We start from the raw sequence: 21,574 nt of genomic DNA, 5'->3' as shown, positions 1-21,574 counted from the left end.
CCAAAATTGGACCTTGGGCCTCATTAGTATTATTAGGACGTGTTCCTGACATTGGTTGGATCTACAAAGGCAGCGTGCACATTTTTTAAAAGATGAGGGAAAGTGTAGCAGCAGTGACAGTTGGGGATGGGTCCATTGTGAGTGCTGTTGGTGGAGTGCCTCTGCTCCACAGGAAAGCTTGACAAACTAGTCTTTTGGTGGCAATCACTGCTTAAGACACAGCAACCGCTGAGGTATCCTCAGCGGAGCAAATGTGACCTGAATGATGTCCAATTTGGCAGAGACGACCATCTACATGTGTAGGGATCTAATGCATGTTTGAGGCACACACAGGGACACCTCCAAAATGTCCCAATTCAAAAGCAGGTCAGATATCATTTCGGGCACAGGACAAAGATCCCTCAAATTGGGTGGGTGCAACTAGGTCACTTTCCACACCACAGAGTTACTCATTTTATTGAGTTCAGGTTTCAAAGGTTTAGAACTAAGGGAAATGTCTCTTAAACCCTCCAGTAACCAGCACCATTCGATGGGAGTGCTGAAAAGGATCTTCACATTTTGAAGCAAGGAAACAACGCCACAGAGGGTAGATGTGGGATTTTGACAGAAACAGAATGCAAACAGCAATATGTTTTTGGATCAACCACTGTTGCAGATTCAAAATCCTAGAACTCCCCACCTAACAACATTGTGAAAGCACCTTCACCACATGATTACAGAGGTTCATGAAGAAGATCCACCAGCACCTTCTCAATGGCAGGGGTGGGCACTAATTGCTGGCCTTTGCCAGCAATGCCTCCAATCCAAGAATGAATACAATAGAAACAAACCAACAGGTCTTTCACCTGCAAACATTTGCACTGTTGCTGGTAACCAACAGTTCAGGGCAGCCATTAATCAAACTAAGTGTTCGCCTGGGGCAGCAAAATTTTGGGGGTGGGCGGATGGTGGGGGTGCAAAAAACTGAACGGAAATGACAGAGTTTGAAAATTATATGAGCAACTTTCCACGGGTGGCACAAGTTTCCACAGAACCCTGGAATTTCCTGAAGCAGCTCTTTCCAAGCCACACCCAACCTCGCTTAAGCTCGTTAAACCTCCAATGACAGAAACCCCATCTCCTCCATGCCCACTGATCCACCAATCACAACCTCCCCTTTGTGCTTGTGATCTACCAATGACAGCTCCCCCTTTCCTAGCTCCGCACTCGCTCATGCGGGTTACCTAAGAGTTACAAAGGGCAGAATTTTTCCGTCAGCGAGTTGGGGGCGGGGCCCACTCGCTGATGTGAAAATGATGCGGGATGACATCGGGGGCAACCCCCAATGTCATTTCGCCCCATTTAAATATTCAAGAAGACTGGAGGACAGTGCAATCAGCTGTCCGCCCGCTGACCTGTCAATGGTTAATTGAGGCCATTGACAGGATAATTAAGCCAATTAAAGGCCCTGCCCATCCAACCTTAAGGCAGGCAGGTAGGCCAGGAGCCCCAGCGGGCTTCTGAAAAAACATGAAACCTCATCCACCAGTGGAATGAGGTTTCATGTCTGTTTTAAAAAACTTTGATAAAGTTTGTGTGATATTTATTAACATGTCCCATCTTGAGTGACATTGTCATATCAGGAGGACATGTTAATAATTTTTTTATTTTTCTATTTTTAAAGTCTCAAACACTGTCAGCGATCTCCCTGATGCAGCACTTAGTCTCAGGGAGATATGTGCTCTTTTGTGCGCATGTGCGAAAGAGCGCACTCTAACAGTTGGGGAATCCCTCCCCACCCCCGCACAAGAAGCACATAGTGCTTCCTGTCGGGCAGCCCGCTGGGTGGGCCTTAATTGGCCTGCCCACTTAAAATGGCGGCGGGGCCCATTTCGGCGGTGGTGATCGGCTGCCTGCCTGCCTGCCGCCGAGCCGGTGGGGCCCGCCCGCCTATCAAGGGCAAAATTCTGCCCAAAGAAGAAGGAAGAAATAAATGGGGTGTGTAAGAAAAGTAATGCAATAATCATGAGTGACTTTAATCTACACATAGATTGGCCCAATAAGATTGGCACAGGTAAGCTGGAACATGAGTTTATAGAATGTTTCAGGACAATTTCTTAGAGCAGTACATTCTAGCACCAACCATTCTAGACCTGGTAATGTGCAATGAGACAGGATTAATCCATAACCTCATAGTGAAGGAGCCTCTAGGTGACAGCGATCATAACATGATAGCATTTCTCATTCAGTTTGAAGGTGAGAAATGTGGGTAAAATCTAGTGTTTTAGATCTAAATAAAGGTAATTATAAGGGAATGAAGTCAGAGTTGGCTAAATTGAACTGGGAAACTAGTTTTAAAGATAAGAAAACAGAGATGCAGTGGCAGACTTTTATGGAGATACTAAATAATTCTCAGCAAAGATTTATCCTAGTGAGAAAGAGGACGGTGCATCACCTGTGGCTAAATAAGGCAGTTGTAGAGAGTTTCATATTGAAAGGAACTCTACAATTCTGCAAAAATTAGTGGTTGGTCAGAAGATTGGACAGATTTTAAGTTCAGCAAAGAACGACTAAAATTAATAAAGAGGGAGAAATTAGAGCATGAGAGAAAGCTAGCTAGAAATATAAAATAGATAGTGAGAGTTTCTACAAGAATTTAAAAAGGAAAAGAGTAACTAGAGCAAGTTTTGGTCCTCTAGAGGATGAGGCTGGGGAATTAATAATGGAAAACAAGGAAATGGCAGAAGCATTGAACAGATATTTTGTGTCTGTCTTCATTGCTTTGAAAATACCCCTAAGATACTTGAAAATCAAGAGGTGAAAGGGAGGAAGGAACTTAGAACAATCACTACCACCAGGGAAAAGGTATTGGGAAAACTATTAGACCTAAAAGCTGACAAGTCCCCAGGACCTGATGGCCTGCACCCTAAGGTCTTAAAAGAAGTGGCTGCAGACATAATAGAGCAACTGATTATAATCTTCCAAAATTCCTTAGATTCTGGAAGGATCCCAAAGGATTGGAAAATAGTAAATGTAACACCTTTATTCAAGAAAGGAAGGAGAGAGAAAGCAGGAAACTATAGGCCAGTTAGCTTAACATCTGTCATAGGGAAATTGTTAGAATCCATTATTAAAGGAAGTTATAGCAGGATATTTAGAAAATCATAATGGGATCAGACATGTCAACATGGTTTTGTGAAAGAGAAATCATGTTTCAATAATTTGCTGGAGCTCTTTGAGGAAGTAACAAGCAAAGTGGATAAAGGGAAACCTACCAGATGTGGTGTACTTGGATTTCAAAGCGGAATTTGATAAGTAACCACACAAAATAAGAGCTCATGGTGTGGGGGTAATATATTAACATGGATAGAGGTTTCGTTAGCTAAGAGGAAGCAGACAGCTGGATTATTTTCTGGTTGGCAAGAGCGGAATGCCACAAGGATAAGTGTTAGGGCCTCAACTATTTACAATCTATATCAATGACTTAGATGAAGGGACCAAATATATGGTAGCTAAATTTACTGATGACACCAAGGTAGGTAGGGAAGTAAATTGTCAGCAGGAGGTAAAGAGTCTACAAAGGGATATAAATAGGTTAACTGAGTGATAAAAAAATTGGGGTATAATGTGGGAAAATATGAACTGGCCCATTTTGGCAGGAAGAATAGAAAAGCAGTATACTATTTAAATGGAGCGAGATTGCAGCATTTGGTGGCACAGAGGGATCTGGGTGTTCTGGTACATGAATCACACAAATTTAGGATGCAGGTACAGCAAGTGATTAGGAGGGCAAATGGAATGTAGGGCAGGATTGTCCACCCCCTTCCCCACCGTACTCTTCTGGTCCTGCCGCAAGTCAATGGGCTTCTGGCTGGGGCGCTGCCTCGCCCCTGGCGGGGCTGGAAAGTCCTGGCCATTGGTGTTTATTGTAAGAGGAATGGAGTATACAACTATGGGAGTTTTACTGCAGTTTTACAGGGCCCTGGTGAGACCACATCTGGACTACTATGTACAGTTTTGGCCTCCTTATTTAAAAAAAGATACAATTGCATTTGAAGCAGTTCAAAGCAGGTTCACTTGACTCATTCCTATGATGAAGGGCTTATCTTATGAAGAAAGGTTGAACAGGTTGGGCCTATACCCATTGAAGTTTATAAGAATAGGAGGTGATCTTATTGAAACAAATAGGGCGGTGGGGGGGGGGGTTGGCGGGGAGATTTGAAGCCTCTGATCGATGGTCCCGATTGGGGGCTCACTGCCATTTTACGTGGGCGGGCCAATTAAGGCCTGCCCAGCGTGATGTCCGCACAGAGGCGCTATCCGCTCCCTGTGTGGGCGGGGGGATTCCCTAATCCCGAGAGTGCACTCTGTCGCACATGCGCACAAAAGAGTGCACTCGTCTCCCTGAGGCTAAATGCTGCCTCAGGGAGATTGGTTCTACAATTAAAAATATTAAAAATAGAAAAACAAAAAATCCCTAACATTTCCCCTCGCGTGACACTGTCACATGATTTGGGACATGTCCATAACTTTTTATAAAACTTTAATTAAAATTTTTAAAACCTACGTGAAACCTCATCCAGCCTGTGGATGAGGTTTCATGGTTTTTCCGAAGCCCGCCTGAGTTCTTGGCCTGACCGGCAACCTTAAGGTTGGACAGGCAGGTCCATTAATTGCTTCAGTGACTCAGTCAATGGCCTCAATTGGCCATTAACAGGTTGGCGGGCCCGCAGCTGATTCTGCTGAGCCCCCTCCTATCTGAAAATTTAAATGAAGTGGGGTGACATCGGGAGTTCCACCTGGCGCCCCCTGCTCGCCGACGAGAAAATCCTGTCCATAAGATCCTGAGGGGGTTTGATAGGGTGCATACTAGGAAAATGCTTCCCCTCATAGGAGAGACTAGAACTTGGGGACACAATTTAAAAATAAGAGGTCTCCCTCTTAAGACCAAGATGGGTGGAATTTTTTTCTCTAAGTGTTGTTAGTCTGTGGAATTCTCTTCCCCAGAAGAAAAAGTGTAGACTCGGCCATTGCATATATTCAAGGCTCTTGGATTTTTGATTGACAATGGAGTCAAGGGTTATGGGGGCAGACGGGAAAGTGGAGTTAAGACCACAAGCAGATCAGCCATGATCTTACCAAATGGTAAAGCAAGCTCAAGGGTCTGAATGGTCTAAACCTGCTCCTAAGTCCGATGTAGTTCCACGTTTTCAACCAGTCAAAAAGCTCTTGGGTGGTCTCATGGTGATGTGGGTGTTGAGGTCTCAAAAGAGTTGTGGGAGTGAACAAACTAGTGAAGGAATATGATGCTGCAGAACAGTGGGAGGCTGAGGTTGGAGCGAGGGCAGGCTGTGAATAACAACAACCCATAAGTTTCTCAATTTTTAGCAGTTGTGTGAGAATGGGACTATAAGAACAAGTATAAAAACAAAAAACAAAAAACTGCGGATGCTGGAAATACAAAACAAAAACAGAATTACCTGGAAAAACTCAGCAGGTTTGGCAGCATCGGCGGAGAAGAAAAAAGTTGACGTTTCGAGTCCTCATGACCCTTTGACAGAACTAGGCGAATCCCGACAAGTGTTTGCTGCAATATTACTGTATTCATTTTTGAAAGTTAATTGTGGGGTGGGGTATGGTGGTGGGTGGCACAAGGCTGAAGGTTCGCAGAGGGCACTGAATAGTCTTGCACCCACCCTGTAGCAGATTAATTTGTTGAAATAATTGCTCTTGTTGTTGACATTCTCTAGCAATCTGTAAAGAAATAGTGGGATGTGAGGGTTCAGCTGAGCAAATATAAAGGTACAAGCTTGCAGCAAGTTGCATTTTTTGTTGTAACCCCTTATACTCACTCCCTTCCAATGTTATTTCAATGCATAATTGGTTTTCTTTCTTGCCCTGGTCAGGACTCCATCCTAGATATGGCAGGCTAGTTACAGAGAAAAATGTTGAGTACAACTATTTGGAAATGCAAAATTAGGTAGTAATTTTAGAGTATAAATTTGCCCACTCAATCACCTGATTCCATCCATTCAGCAGTGACTCATTAAAGCTAACAGAGAAATTGTTGCACATATTATGCTTGCTTGAAATGATATAGCATCCACTGCCAGATCTGTATGGACTACATAAAGCACCATCAGATCCTGCTATTGTCTAGTAACACTGCTCATTATTCCAGGATCATCCTGGAATGCAAAGATAATTCCCAGTTATAACCGTCTTCTTAAACCCCTCTCCTTGTTTCTTCTATCCTCAATCCAATAAGAATGAGAGAAGCTCATCGACTTCCTTCTCACTAAGATCGAGTCCGCCCAATCAGCTGCCTCTGTCACGTCCTTCCCTTCCACTAGCCCACCTGGACAAATGCCCTCCAAATTTCCGCCCTGCCTTGGTCCTGAACACGTATCGTTCTCTAGTTTCCCACCTAATTCCCTCATGCCCTCTCTGAGTTCATCTTGTTCATGAGACCCATCTTCTCCTCCCTCGACCCTATTCTCAATAAGCTGCTGACCACACAACTTTCCTTCCAGTAATAAAAGCAAAATATTGCTGATGCTGAAAATATGAAATAAAAACAAAAAATGCTAGAAAAACTCAACAGGTCTAGCTGTATCTGTGGAGAGAGAAACAGGGTTAACATTTCGAGTCCCTTTGACTTCAGAGCTCTGAAGAGTCAAACAGACTCGAAATGTTAACCCTGTTTCCCTCTCCACAGATACAGCCAGACCTGCTGAGTTTTCCTAGCATTTTCTGTTTTTATCTTAACTCTCCCTCCTGCTCTCCACATTAATTGATAATGTTAATGGTTTTCTCTCTTCATTTCTAACTTTACCCAGTTCTGAAGTAAGGTCACAGACCTGAAACATTAACTCAGTTTCACGCTCCACAGTTTCTGTTTTTATTTCTCCCTTCAGGTGTTGTCCATCTCTCCTTTAAATCTGATGTCATTCCCATTTAAACCTGATGTCACCCCCACTCCCTAAAACAAAACCCTTGACCCCTCCGTCCTTGCAAACTGCCATGAAGCAAATTACAGCCCTTTCCTTTCCGAACCTGAAGCCCTTTCCTCCCAAATTCGTGCCATCTTTCCTGGAACTGATGTTTGAATCCCTCCAAACAAGTTTCTGCCCTGGTACTGTACCAAAACAGCTTTATCAAAGTCACAGATGACATCCATTGCGACTGTGATAAAAGTAAATTATCTCTCCTCATCCTTTTTGATCTGTCTGCAGCCTTTGTCATGATTGACCATGCCATCCTCATCAAACACCTCTCCACTAACATCCAGCTAGATGGGAGTGCTCTTGCTGACATGGCTTCAATTCTTATCTATCTAATCATAGCCAGTGTATCATTTGCAATGGCTTCTCTTCCTACTCCCACATTGTTACCTCCGGCATCCTCCAAGGATCTGCCCTTGAACCCCCCTTCCTGTTTCTCATTTACATACTGCTCTCAGCAACATCATCCAAAAACACAGGGTTAGCTTTTAGATGTACACTGACAGTACCCAGCTTTACCTCACAACCACCTCTGTCGATTCTCCATGCTTGTTAAATAATCAGATGTTTTATATGACATCCAGTACGAGAATAGCAGAAATTCACCCCAATTACACATTAGGAAGACCAAAGCCATTGTTTTCAGCTCCTGCTCCTAACTCTGTTCCCTAGCTACCAACTCTAACTCTCTCCTTAGTAACTGTCTGAGAATAGACTGGACTGTTCGCGACCTTGGTGTTATATTTGGCTCCGAGATAAGTTTGCAATTACATATCTTCACCATCACTAAGAACACCTATTTGCATCGCCATAACACTTCCTTACTTTGCCCTTGCCTCAGTTCATCTGCTGCTGAAATCCTCATTCGTGCCTTGGTTAACTCTAGACTTGACTATTCCAATACATTCCTGGCTGGTCTCCCACATTCTATCCTTTGTAAATTTGAGGTCATCCAAAACTTGGCTACCAATGTTTTAACTCACACCGTGTCCTGTTCCCCTATCACCCTTTTGATTCCTGATGATTGGCTCCCAATCATCAATCTTGATTTTAAAGTTCTCACCTTTGTTTTCAAAGCCATTCATTGGTGACTGTGCCTTCAGCCCCTAAGTCCTAAATTCAGGAATTCTCTCTCTATAGCTGTTCCCCCTTAAGTCACTCTTTAAAACCTGCCTCTTTGACCAAACTTTTAGTCATCTGACCTAGTAATCTCCTTGTGTGGCTTGGTGCCATATTTTGTTTTATAAATCTCCTGTCAAGCACCTTGGGATGTTTCATTATGTCAAAGGTGCTATATAAATATAAGTTATAGTTTGAAGCTGGTTGTTAAAGTAACCACCAAGGAGAAGGTACATATGTTAATCATTGATAGCCAATTTGCATCATGTTCTAATACAGAATGACTGTTGTGTTCAGAAAATTGTGCTTTCTTTGACCCTTGTTTCAAGTTTGGGTCTACTATGAATACCTCCTAGGGTTCAATGAAATTATTCACTCTCTTAAGCAGTCCGAGTGTCTTGTGTTTATAACAGCTTACTCACACTCTCCTATATTTACTCATATGATGACATAGCCCAGGGATGTACCCTTACATAATTTCTTCAGTCTCTTCGAAGGCAGGTTAAGTTAACATGAGACGAGAGAAGACTTAGTTGAATTATTAAGCTGCTTTACTACACAGCAAGAGAAATGCACAGAGCAACAATTATGATTGGATTTGATTGTTTCCACCAACATAACTTGTCATCATGTAACAATTTAACAATAATGAGCATGAATACACTGCTCCTCTTCACTGAGTTGCCCTGCTTGATTCAAACAGCTTAACTCCCCTGCGTTGCAACATTTTGAGCCTCTCTTCTCAGGCTAGCCAGAGCTGGGCAATAAATGGAGTCTTGCCAATGTCGCTCACAAAAATGTGCTGATCATGAGGACTTTTCCAGAATGCGCCAGGAGCACTTCAGTGCAAAATCTTAATCAGAAAATCACGTTTTAGGAATACCTAGAAAATTAATCCTCAGAGATACCAAGAGTATCACTACAAATTACCCTCATGGGATGTCAAGGCAAGGGCAGTTTTAATGTAGGGTCCTCGGCAAGACATGAATCTATCCTTTCCCTTTAAGATGCTTTTGAACATCCAGTATATTTCCAGAATTTTCTGTGGTTATTATTGTTTTTTTTCATCTATGATCCTTTTTGTTTAAAAATCTGAATTATTTTGAGGTCATAATGTCTTCGCATTTGTTATAGTTTTAATTTATACTCATGCGGTTTCTTTATCTCAGATGGGTGGTATGGAGGCCGTTGTTACTGGAATTACAGATGACTTCAAATTTTTGAAGAAACACCGAAAGCTTTTCACATTTGCAACCGCAGGTGGAACTTTCCTGGTTGCACTGTTCTGCATCACCAATGTGAGTGGTGTAAATTGGTTTGGAAAATAGCAGTTAAAAGGCTATCCAGTAAATTGTCAATTTGTTAGCTGGATGCAAAACTGACATTGTGAATCAGCTGTAATTAGTATGGAATCATTTCCATAAACTACTGGATTTTCATTTCTATTGATATCTATAATGGGTGATTGATTCACAACAGCATTTTTTCAACTGGGTGGCAAGTTGAGAATATACCACTGAGTTGTCCTACTAGTTGTATAGCATGGATATATTGGTGTTAATTCTGTTTGCCAGAAGCTCACAGTTCATGAATTAAAGTGGTAATGGATTATTGGTCAACAACAAAAATTAAAAACAAATCTAAACCAATAATTAAGTGATGCATCTGGCTGACGTAAGCTAATAAGCCAATTTGTACACCTAATAACAGCATTGTTACACGTGGGCTATGACTTAGATTGCATTAGTTTAAAACGCTATTTGCACATTTTTTAAATGACCACTTCCATCAGGAGGATGGTGGGTACAGTGATGAAAATAGCTAGCGTCCCCAATTACTTTCATGTTTGCATCTACTTTCAATTCTGTCAGTAAGCTGTGCCAGTGCTTTTGGAATAGCTTGTTCATTGTGGAGGGTGGGAAGTCTGGTGTCTCCTCTCTGGAGCCCAGCCAGTCTTGGCAGATGAAAGCAGGGAAGATGATCACGAAGAAGAGCTGTGGAGGCTCATGTATCAGGTTGGTGGATTATTTTATGGGGTAACAGGAAGATTAATACTTTCAATTTTTATAAATGGCTTGCAGGAGCCCCTAAAAGGTTGTTCTAGACAAAGCCTAAGTGGGTAGAGCATTCTGCCCCATTGATTTTTCAAAATTGCATTGGGGTCCTAATAACTTCATTGGGTTCAAATTTGCATTGGCTAAAGAGCCTCAAATATGGACTCCTGCAGCTGTGTCATGACTATATGATTCTATGACTCATGTTAATTGTGTTTAATTATATGCAGATAGAGGTTATTAATTGGGGTTTCAATTGAGGACATGTAAAGATATTCTTATTTAAACTGAGGTGTGGTTGAGTTAAGAGGTATAGGCTTGTAGTGTTTCATTTTGTATATAAATATAAGACTGAGTAAAGATTGGCTCCAGTTCTATCCTTCACCAATTGGCTGACACTACATTACAGTACCAAAGCACCACATTGCTGTACTATCGGAGGTGCAATCTTTCAGATGAGATGTTAAATCAAGATTCCAAAGAGCAGCCCACAGTGTGCCTTATCAAGGCCCCCTGAAGTTGGTCACCCTGATGTCAATGGGAACAACATGATAAATGCTGCAATTTTCATTGTGTTACCACCTGCCCCTGCCCAACAGTGGGTGGAAGAAAACTAAAATCAGCCACATTAACAAGCAGCAGCAATATTTCATCTGGGTGTAATGTTTGTTTTGGCAACAGTTGCCTCACAGCAGGAGAGGGAGAACATGGTAAAAAGTTGGAAGATGAAACTGTCCTTTCAGGAGAATTTACCAACAAAATATAATATCTAGTATTAACAGATCTGTAACAGTTGTGTAATTTTAATATTGGATGTTATTAACATCAGGGTTATCATATGCCATTAGTTGCAGAAAGCGCCAAACTTATAATAACAACTGCATTCCCAAAAAGAACGACAGACTTGCTTTTATATCGCGCCTTTCATAACCTCACTACATCCCAAAGTGATTTCCAGCTAATGAAGTACTTTTGAAATGTCATTACTCTTGTAATGTTGGAAATACAGCAGCCAATATTTCCCAGCCAGCTCCTACAAACAGCAATGAAATAATGACCATATAATCCATTTTTATAATGTCAACTGAGGGAGATATACTGCTAAGACACCAGGGATAACTCCTCCATATTTTTCAAAATGATGCCATAGGATCTCTTACATTCACCTGAGAAGGCAGAAGGAGCCTTGATTTAACATCTCATCTGAAAGACCGCACCTCCGACAGTACAGCATCTTGTGCTTTGGTATTGCAGTGAAGTGTCAGCCTAGATTTTTGCATTCAAGTCCTGGCATGGGACTTGAACCCACAACCTTCAGAGTCGTGAGTGGTACCAACTGAGTCACAGCTTGCGATGTTGCTTTCATCGAGAAATCAAAGAGCTAAGGCTCACATAAGGCCTTACTCCCAAAGTTGGAAAGTGCAAAATAGATTAGATAAATCTGGAAGTACTAATGAGATGATACCAAATTTAGATTTTAACAGACTGAAGATTATAGGAGAAAAGAAAAACTGAAGGAGGTAAAGAATTCTACAGATTTGAAATTCTAGGAAAGAATGAGTTAAAGTAGATGAGCAGTGATTTGATATAGGGAAGAAGAAATTAAAATTGATGATACGATTGCTAATATTGCAATTTTGCTATCTTTAATCCAGCAAGGACAAATGATGAAAATAAAAATTTAAGCTTGTCAATACTACTAACAGAACTAATTTTTTTTAAAAAAAGCTACACTCGGAATTTCCTTTGTGTTTCTCAACTTCAATAAAAGATCAATGGAAACCCCATTTATGCATGTATCCATGGTTTCTGCTGAAGGAGATGTACGGCAGCCAATTGGGAGAAAGCCCAAAGGAGTGTCTAGTGAAAGTTTCACAAGGTTTGCCAGGACTGCTGTATTCAGTATGGATAATGAGCAGTCTACAGCTGCACACTTTCACGCACTTGCAGCCTTTGGCCCATATCCTTGACACAAAAGGCTGAACATCATGTCTGCCACTCCAAATGACTTGGAAATGGAAAGGATGGAGACTAGAGCTGGCTGACTGAATCCATAAATATTAAATTAAGCAAACTGTATTCAGGGAGTACCAGGATGTTAAACTATCACATTTTTAAAAATAAAGCCATAAGTCACATAGCTCTTTTAAATGATTGCTTCTGAAAACATATTTATGATTGCTATTAGTGGAATGAATATAATAGCTGTCCAACTAAACAAACAAAAGGTTGGCGTCTAACCAAGAAACTAAATGAGATCTTTAAATAGTAACAAGGGTACATGCAATAGTTCAATTCAACTCTGCAGGTCTAACATAAGTCAGACATTCCTAAACTGCAATAAAGTGTTTGTTTGACAAACATCAATTTCTTAATTACTTTGAAACAGTTTTGGCATCCCCTGGAAACTTGATCAAAGTTAATTACTGAAGAATATTTTCAATTTGCTTTGAACTACACTGTTTATATAATTGAGATATATTTAAAGCAGATGTTGTCCCAGAGTATATTCTGATTTTCACAGTCAGTGACAAACGCCATATTGAAAAATAATTTGTATATTTTTCAGGTATTCCCAAATAAATAAATGTTTCTGTTGAGGCACCATTTCCAGTTTAAAAAACAGATTGTAGACAGTTCAAAATTTGCACTAATCTCACGAACTTTTATTAATTAAGTAGTTTCATCCTGTTACTGAGTCAATGTTATATATCTAATCTTGTTGAGATTAAAGACCAAATATATATGGGAGAGCAGGGAGCATGTAAATTGGGGAGGATACCTGAATGTGGAGATTTTGACAAAGTTAAGGGTAGGATATCTTCATTTTTTTTCCATTTCCCACTGGAAGGGAAGGAAAATCAAATGTTGGTGGAGGGTAGGCGTGCAGCTGATTAAATCACAGTATTGGTATAGTGCAGAAGGAGGCCATTCGGCCTATCCTGTCTGCACTGGTTCTCTAAGCAATTCCCTTAGTGCCATCTTCCTGCCTTCCCCCCATAACGCTGCACATTCTTCCTTTTCAGACAGCAGTCTAATTCCCTTCTGAATGATTCTATTGAACTGGCCTCCTCCACACTCTCAGACAGTGCATTCTAGATCTTAACCACGCTATGTGAAAAAGTTTATTCTCATATTGCTTTTGTTTCTTTTCTCAATTACTTTAAATCTGTGCCCTCTCATTCTCAATCATTTGAGGGGCAAGTGGTTTGAGATTAGGGGTTGCTGAAAGGAGGGTGGTGTTATTATTGGAGCCTGGCAACGGGAAAGGACTGAAAGATCAGAGCTTGGGGGAAGGGTGGTCAGCCAATCATGAAGCAGGTGGCTCGTGACCATATGTTGGAGGGAGATCGGCTGATAATGGAAGAAAGGAGACGCTTTGAATGACAGAAGGTCATTGAGGGGCTGGGGGAAGCAGTCACACACTTCCTGGCTCACAAAGAGTGCTTAAAAAGCACTTGCCTTTTGCAGGCAATTACCTATGTCTCCATTTTGCCACCAGTTTTCCCAAACACTAGGAAACCCAGCCAGCAACTATTAAATTTAAATCATGCTCCAAATTGTACATTGAGATCCTGATTTAAATATTATAATGAAGAATCCTGCCTCTTCAAGATAGGACACAGCCAAGCCAACCATCCTGCCATTGTAAAAATGGAAGCAGATTGGGGTTGCCTTTTGTGATTTTAAATATTCAACACCCCCAACCCTTGTCTCACCCATTGTGGGGATTAATATTTACCACCCCCCTCCAATTTGTAGCGCTCTATACAAATGTAAGTTCATCATTTGTTACATGCCTATACAACAAGCCTGAGTAAATGAACACATTTAACTTCTAATTACACTTTGAGCACCATTCAACCTGAAAGTTTACTTGGTAAATTGTCTCCAATGGACTGATATGATGTGGTAAATAATGAAGCAGATCATAAGACATAGGAGCAGAAGTAGGCCAATCAGCCATTGAGTCTGCTCTGCCATTCAATGAGGTCATGGCTGATCTGATAATCCTCAGCTCCACTTTGTTCAAACACAGGAGAATCTGTGGGACTTCAATGACTGACCAATGTATCTGTCAAGGAGCTTTGGCATGGAGCCAGCATTCATCTGTCAGTATTTGGTGCCCACATCTTAGTATTGATGTTATAAAGTGATCAGCATTTTTTAAAAAAAGGAAATCTTCCTACTTGATGCATAAATCGGTACTGCAATCTTCAGCACCATTCTACCTAGTTCTTTGAGACAAGATCATTTCATACCATGAGTTTTCTAGCCATATGTGAAAAGATTGTATACACATGACTTTTTGTCTATGGGCAGAATTTTACATCCTGTGGGCGGGTAGGTACGCACTCGACCCGATCTGGCGTAAAATAGCGTACAATAGTGTTGGGTGAGTATCCCCATGTCATTGCGCTCTTGTGTGATAAGCGGGCGTGCATGAGATTTGGCAGCACACCCGCTGACAATTAAGAAGCTGATTAAGGCCATCAAAGTGTTAGTTAATGAATTTTTTTTTTGCTGCCAAGGGTGGATGAGGTTTCCTTAATTAGATTTTAAAAAATAAAAATGTTTAGGCTGAATCTTTATAATTCATAGTTTAGGTGAGTGAGTCCAAATTGTGGACATTTTTTTCCTGCATTTATAATTCTTTATTTGATGGTTTTATATTCTTCAGCTCTCTCTGTCTTCAGCTCTCTCTGCCTACACTGACTTCAGCGCTCATCCTCCTCCCGCCCCCCACCCTGGCAGAGCTGAGCCTTTCAGCGTACGTTTCACGCAGGCTGGCCGTTAATCGACCAGCCAACATGAAATCGCAGTCTGGGGCCAATCGCGGGTGGTGGACCACTTCCCGGTCCACCCAATGACCTAAAAATCCTGCCCTATGTTTCATTGCAGATTAGTGGACTAACACAGTTCCCCATTTCACACTTGAGGAAAATCTATTTGTTACATAATTTTAGCTTATCTGCACAATAATAAAATTTAAATAAAATCACACATTTGTCATACAACCACAAAAATCAATCCCATGGAATACTCAGGACTTATGTGGAAGGGAGGCCATAGTAACATAAAAGAACCCGAAATATAAACATTCCCATTATATAAACCTAGCCTATCAATCCAGTGTCTTATAGATTGCACATGGTATTTGTCGGTCAATGAATTGAGGGGTTTTCAATCCTAATTGTTTTTCATAATCCTGGAAATTGTCAAAATTGCTTTTGTCTTGGACTTTGCATTTTTTAGTATTTGTTATCACGAACAACCTAATGAAAACATGAATTGTGTAAATTATTTTTTTTTAACCTCTTGTAGGGTGGAATTTATGTGCTCACATTACTAGACCAATTTGCAGCAGGGACAGCAATCCTCTTTGGGGTATTAATAGAAGCCATTGGAGTATCTTGGTTTTATGGTAAGTTTTACTTTTCAGTTTGAAACTACCTGAATACAATCTAAAAGGCTTATGGTAGACAGTTATGTGACTTAAGTCTATTGTGTTAGACATCTGTTTGACACAGGTATAATATTAATGTACATATAACACAAGGACAGCAGTGGGCAGCACTAACACTTATCCCTTTGAATGTACAGTAATTGTTGTCCATTAACCTTTTACCATTTATAGGGTTTAAATCAAATTTGAAAAATAAGGTGAAAACATAAAATGCTTGAAATAATCAGCAGAACTGACAGCATCTGTGAACAAAGAAAGCAAGCTAAAATTTCAGATCTGTGACCTTCCATCTGATTTTCAACTGCGGTGTTTTGCTTTTGTATTAGTGTTCATAACATATAAATTTTATGCTGCAATATGCATTTTAATATAGTGACACAATGATTTTTTTGAAAATGCACAACACCAATACTCTATTATTGAACAGTTTTTAATTCTTTCACAGGATGTGGGCATCGCTGACTAGGTCAGCATTTGTTGTCCATCCCTTAGAAAGGCCTACAACCACACCTTTCCACCCTTGCAGAGTGAAAGTTACGCATTATTACCTGCTGAATAAACCAAAACTGTGGAAAATGATGTGATTGTCCTGTATCCCAGTAAAACCTAACCACTCCCATCTATAAAGGGAGTGTAAACATTTTTCCATGGCTCTACAGTATTACAGAAGAGATAAAGATTTCCTCTCCTCACCTGATGAGAGAGAATTCAGCTTGGAAATAATTCTCCACCTTCAAAAATGAAGGATACAATTATAATTCAGAATCAAAGAGTGTGCAAAACCGTACCTTGCTGTAATTACTCATACTTTTTGAATTCCTTCTGCATAGCAAGCTTGCATTAGGTAGTGGCTTCTGTGTGAAAAGTGAACACTATCTGGAGAAGATAACCTTTCTACTGTTATGTGTTGTAATTAATTTTGCTGTGATAAACTGATTAAACTGTCAAATCTAACCATAGGATTAAGGTAAAACTCAATCTTAATCACTGTGAAGAGAGAATAATCAAGGCTTCATAATTACAATTTTTCATTGAAGATTGTAGACTTTCATATAATTCATAATATGCTTATACTAATGTATGAATATTGCGTAAAACAGTGATAAAAAGCAAAACCAATATTATTCTTTAACTGATTGATTTTGGTATCCAGAATCTGTGTTAAACATTAACTGGTCATTCTTGAAGTGGGAGAACTAATTTTCCTGGTTTGTGTTTTTCTTATTGTTGGTGGTCTTATGTGGAATGTTCATACATCTTAGTTCTCCCTCAATTAGTTGCAGAAAATTATATTTTTTTATCATCACAGAAAAATTGATGGCTTTCGAAATTAAAAAAATAATTTGGTGCATGCTGAAACCAATGCAGTAATACATCATCCAAAAATCCAAAACATATTGCCAAAATTAGAATCTTCATCAGGGATTTCCACAGCAGGGCATTATCACCCATTTGTATAATTATCCTGATGCTTTTAAATAGATTATGATGATTTTGATAATTAATATTGATGCTTTTTCTTTTCCTTTTTTAAACAAGACTGATTCTGTTAATTATTTTTCATTAAAATGGACTCAATCATTTATATAAATATTCCAATGTTTATAATGATGTTCCTGAAATCTAGATCTGTTTCCATATGCCAGGAGGATTACTGCATTTGTAGCCATGTAGCTGTCTGTTGGGTACCAGAGCCACTTGAGGTTGTTGGTTAATGTTTCAAATGAAAAACGATGACCTGATGTTTGGAAGATGATAGCGTCTTGTAGCCCTTAGCCTTAATTAAAGTCTGCTGATAATGTGATCTGGCATTTTATCCTCTACCTCTGGACTGGAAAAAGATTCCAGTAGTCCAAATGACCCAATGGGATCATTGTTAAGTCCCTCAAGGCATTCATGACATTTAAGGAAAGTGAATTTTGTTGAGGCATTTGGATTTGAGAATAATCACAAAAGTCACATAATTGCATTGTGGTGGCATTTCATGCCACCACAATACAATTACAAGTGTCAATGTTACCTTTTGCAAATCTGATCAAATGTGTATAAAGTAACCAAAATAACTTAATTTGGTGCTTTAACAGAAGTTTGCTCTTTCCACTGAATAAATTATCTACCACCTATTCCAAACAAAGTTGGTAGTTATTAGTGATTAATGCATGTTTAAAACAGTCAATAACTATGAACATTCACTAACTTGGTCTTTGTAACATAGAAGAAAATGATTAACTGTGTTGTCAACGTCCTTTGAAAACAAGCTCATACTCCATGAGGTTCAAATATATATTTATATTCATCAAGATATTTGTAATGTTTATGCATGTTTCAAGTTATTTGGGGTAAAATCTTAATCCTGACAGTTTTAAAACAAACTGTTGGGAAGAATTTATAGTATTCCATTTCACCATGAAAACCCTTGAACAAATATACTTTTTAGCTTGTTTGAAGTTCAACTTAAAAACAGCTCATAAGTTCAATAGTCAATGAAAATTCATCCAAACACTCATGGAAAACATGTTAACAGTTCAATTTGCTTACATTTTCTGCTCATCCAAGCAAGTACTCTGAAAGATTCATAACTCTACACATATTCTTTAAATCATTCTTTCTTTCTATTTATTTAAAATGTTAGTAACTGAGAACAGTTTAATTTCTATGTATTCGGCCTACTTCTGAGTAGCTTTGTTGGAGTTTTGCCTCAAGTTCACCCCCTCAGCACATTTTCAAATGTACAGTAGCTTGTGAGGTATGGGCATGATGTGTATATAACCAATGTAACACTTGTACATGAACCACTGCTTTGTTGAACATTAGCCAAAAAAGAACTTTAGCAATCAGTCTAATCTTCATTCTGTGTCCAGCAAGCAGATTTTCACCTCTACTTGTGAAACCAGACTTCGTAGTTGCAGTTCTGAAATGATTTAACATATCGGAAAAGGCATGCATCCCTTCTTCAAAAGTGAAAGTTAATTTGGTGTACAGAGCGGCAGAGATTGTGAGCCCAATGCATGTTTTTTTCAGTTGCCCCAACAGGATGTTGTTATAGCTTCGGGAATGGCCATGATTAACATCGCATAAACATTGTTAAGCTTAATATTTGAAACATTGATTGTTCAGCCATAGCTTTCTCTCATTAAATACTCCCTATACCTATATGTAGAATTTTTACCCACTTTTACAGCATTTATTTATTTATACGACTGCCATTTGTTAATTAGTACACGCATTGTCTAGTATAGTACTAGTGGAAGAAAGGATGAAAAGAAAAACTACATAGATTTTTTTTATGAAAGACCATTACTTGAAAGGTGCCTTCATTCCTGTGAAAAATTCATGTCAATAGCAGTTTGGAGCTCTTTCATTTTATCTTATTAACTGCTTTAGTTTAGTAAATCATTGTAATATAACAATTGTTTCAGGAACCAGCTATGAAATATAAACAAACACAGTATAAGATTAAGCACTTTTTGTTTCTTCACAAACACAGAATGTAACCATCATCAAGATGTAAATCATACCACTTGCATGTGACCTAATCACCACAAGAATGATACCATGGCTGGGTTTTACAGCCCCTTGCTGTGTGTGTTTTTGGTGGGCAGGGGCATGTAAAATATGACAGATGACTAGCCTGCTGCCTTCCCGTCCACTCCGACCCATTCCCCATAACACAAGAGGTGGATAAGGTGCTTACTAACTCACCCACCCTTAGGCTTATTGAGGCCCTTAAGTATCCCAATTAAAGGACATTTAAGACCTCAATCTGCCTCCACTGCCATTATGCACTGGGCAGAGGAAGGTAGATGAGAGTGGGAAGGCCTTTTTTTCACCAAGGTTGGTGACGCCCAGGGACACCCCCCTAAAATTTTACCTCACCTTTGTGCCTCCACCTGATATCCACCACCCCCACCCAAAATCCAAAGATCTGGTTCCAGTTGCCATGGGCCAGAATTTTTCCTGCACGGGCGGGGGCGCTCACAGAGCAGACCACAGCCTGTGATTGGCTCCACACCGTCATTTTACGCAGGCGGGCCATGTAATGCCCACCCAGCGTAAGACGCGAGTGGTAGCGCTCAGTATTACATGTGAGGGCGGGGGGAGGGGGGAGAGTCAGGGCCAGCGATCTTTCGCACATGTGCACAAAAGCGCGTTTCAATCTCCTTGAGGCATGGAGCTGCCTCAGGGAGATTGAAGTGTTTGGAAATAAATAAATAAATGGCATGAAAATTTAATTAAACATGTCGCCTTATGTTACTATGTCACATGAGATGGGACATGTTTTTATATTTCAGAGAAATTTTTTACTGAATTCATAAAAGCTTTAGGAAACCTCATCCCGCTCATGGATGAGGTTTCCTAAAAAATGTAAAGGCCGCTTGGCCTTTTCGCCTGCCCGTCAACCATAAGGTTGGACAGGCAGTGTAAAGTTGACCTTAATTAATTCCTTAATGACCTTAATAGGCCTTTTAAGTATCAGCAGGCACGCAGCCGACTCTGGCGCGCGCCTGCCGAACAAAACGTTGCGATGATGTCAGGTCCCACGCGTGTCATTTTACGTGCCAACGTGTCGGGCCCACCCCTGAATGCCGACTGAAAAATCCTAGCCATGACCTTCTTCATGTGCCTTCTTGCAGTTCCAGCAGCACTGGCCCTGTTGGGACTGCAAGAGCTGCCGGCCATCCACTGAGGGGCGGAAGTCCCACCCTCTGCTCTTTAAAGCCACCCGCAACATATTTCTGCCTTGTTCAAAGACCGATTTTGCTAATGTGGTGGGGTGGGGAGGGAGGAGAGCAATAGCAACCCCCCACCCCCAACCCACCACCCCGCTCCACCCCATCTTCAAATTCAGCCCGAGATATTTTTTAACCAAACCAGATCTACAGTGTAGATTTGGGTCTTTTGTGGGGTCAAGAAACAACTGGATACTAGGATAACAATGGAGCTTTGTAATATTGTTGGCACCAGCTTGCACTTAATTTAGTTTGCACAATGTCCCCTATAAACAAACTATAGAAATACTAAAGAACAGTTTCAGATGCTCACCCAAAGAAAGTTTCATTAGGTTCAGTCACAAAGGTCTTTATTCCTGTCACACCACCATGTTTGTAGCACAGACTGTGCAAACATTAAATTGATATGGAGTATATCAATGCTAAATAGAGAAATCCCATGGTGCCAAATTACCAAAATTATTTACAACTCCTACCCAGGAAATGAATTTAACTGCAACCACCTTTCACAGAGCAGAACAATTAAAGGGAAATATTAGACCATAATTAAGGAATGTAGTAGTTGACATTTCGTGAAATTAATTGGATGCCGAATTGGTATCAGTAGATACAAATATTAACCTGGATTCATATCTAACTCAGTGATACTGGCTATACATTTGTACTTTTTATGGTTCGGGTCCTAGTGGATGTGATTAAAGCATAGCATTCCCTACAAGTTAAGTGACTTGCAAGGTCCACAGGATGGTAGGTGTGGGAAATGGGAAAATGTCATACTGGCTGTCTCGGAGATGCACTTATGAACTTTAGACTGGGGAAAATTGCTGGTCAGAAGAGGAACTTATCTAGTAATACTATATGTAGCATAGAAGAGCTTGATGGTGATCCAGGGTATTCCCTTCAGTGTCCCATTACCGAATATATTCCTCAACTAGAGCACAAAATGACTTTGAGTCCAGAATTTAGGGGATAATTTTCATTTGAGTTGCATTCTTCACTTTTCAGGGAAATTTGGACTTTTCATGATGGTATAAAACAAGTTTGCAGCCCATTTTACATCTCTCCTGATTTTTACTTCCACTGACTTTGGCACAAAAGACGGACACCACTATAGTTGGAACTGAGTTGCGTGGGAAGGAATAGGCTGTGAGATAATGCAGCAGTCATACCTATAATGAGAAATGTCTTAAAGGCTGATAGAGTGAAGGAGACCTTGGAATA

The 21,574-nt window shown here is 40.2% G+C and overlaps 1 protein-coding gene across 1 annotated transcript in view; it reads left to right on the top strand.

Annotated features, from left to right (window-relative positions):
- slc6a2 (solute carrier family 6 member 2) overlaps positions 1-21,574 on the top strand; it is a 143,723-nt gene that overhangs the window by 107,045 nt on the left and 15,104 nt on the right. The window contains exons 9-10 of the mRNA XM_041191297.1: positions 9,272-9,400; positions 15,482-15,581. Coding sequence (XP_041047231.1) covers positions 9,272-9,400; positions 15,482-15,581 — 229 coding nt within the window. The remainder of the gene's footprint in view (positions 1-9,271; positions 9,401-15,481; positions 15,582-21,574) is intronic.

This window comes from Carcharodon carcharias, chromosome 7 (assembly GCF_017639515.1).
Source record: "Carcharodon carcharias isolate sCarCar2 chromosome 7, sCarCar2.pri, whole genome shotgun sequence".
Classification (NCBI taxonomy): domain Eukaryota; kingdom Metazoa; phylum Chordata; class Chondrichthyes; order Lamniformes; family Lamnidae; genus Carcharodon; species Carcharodon carcharias.
Note: the sequence above shows the minus strand (reverse complement) of the source record. Positions and strands in the feature narration are given on the sequence as shown.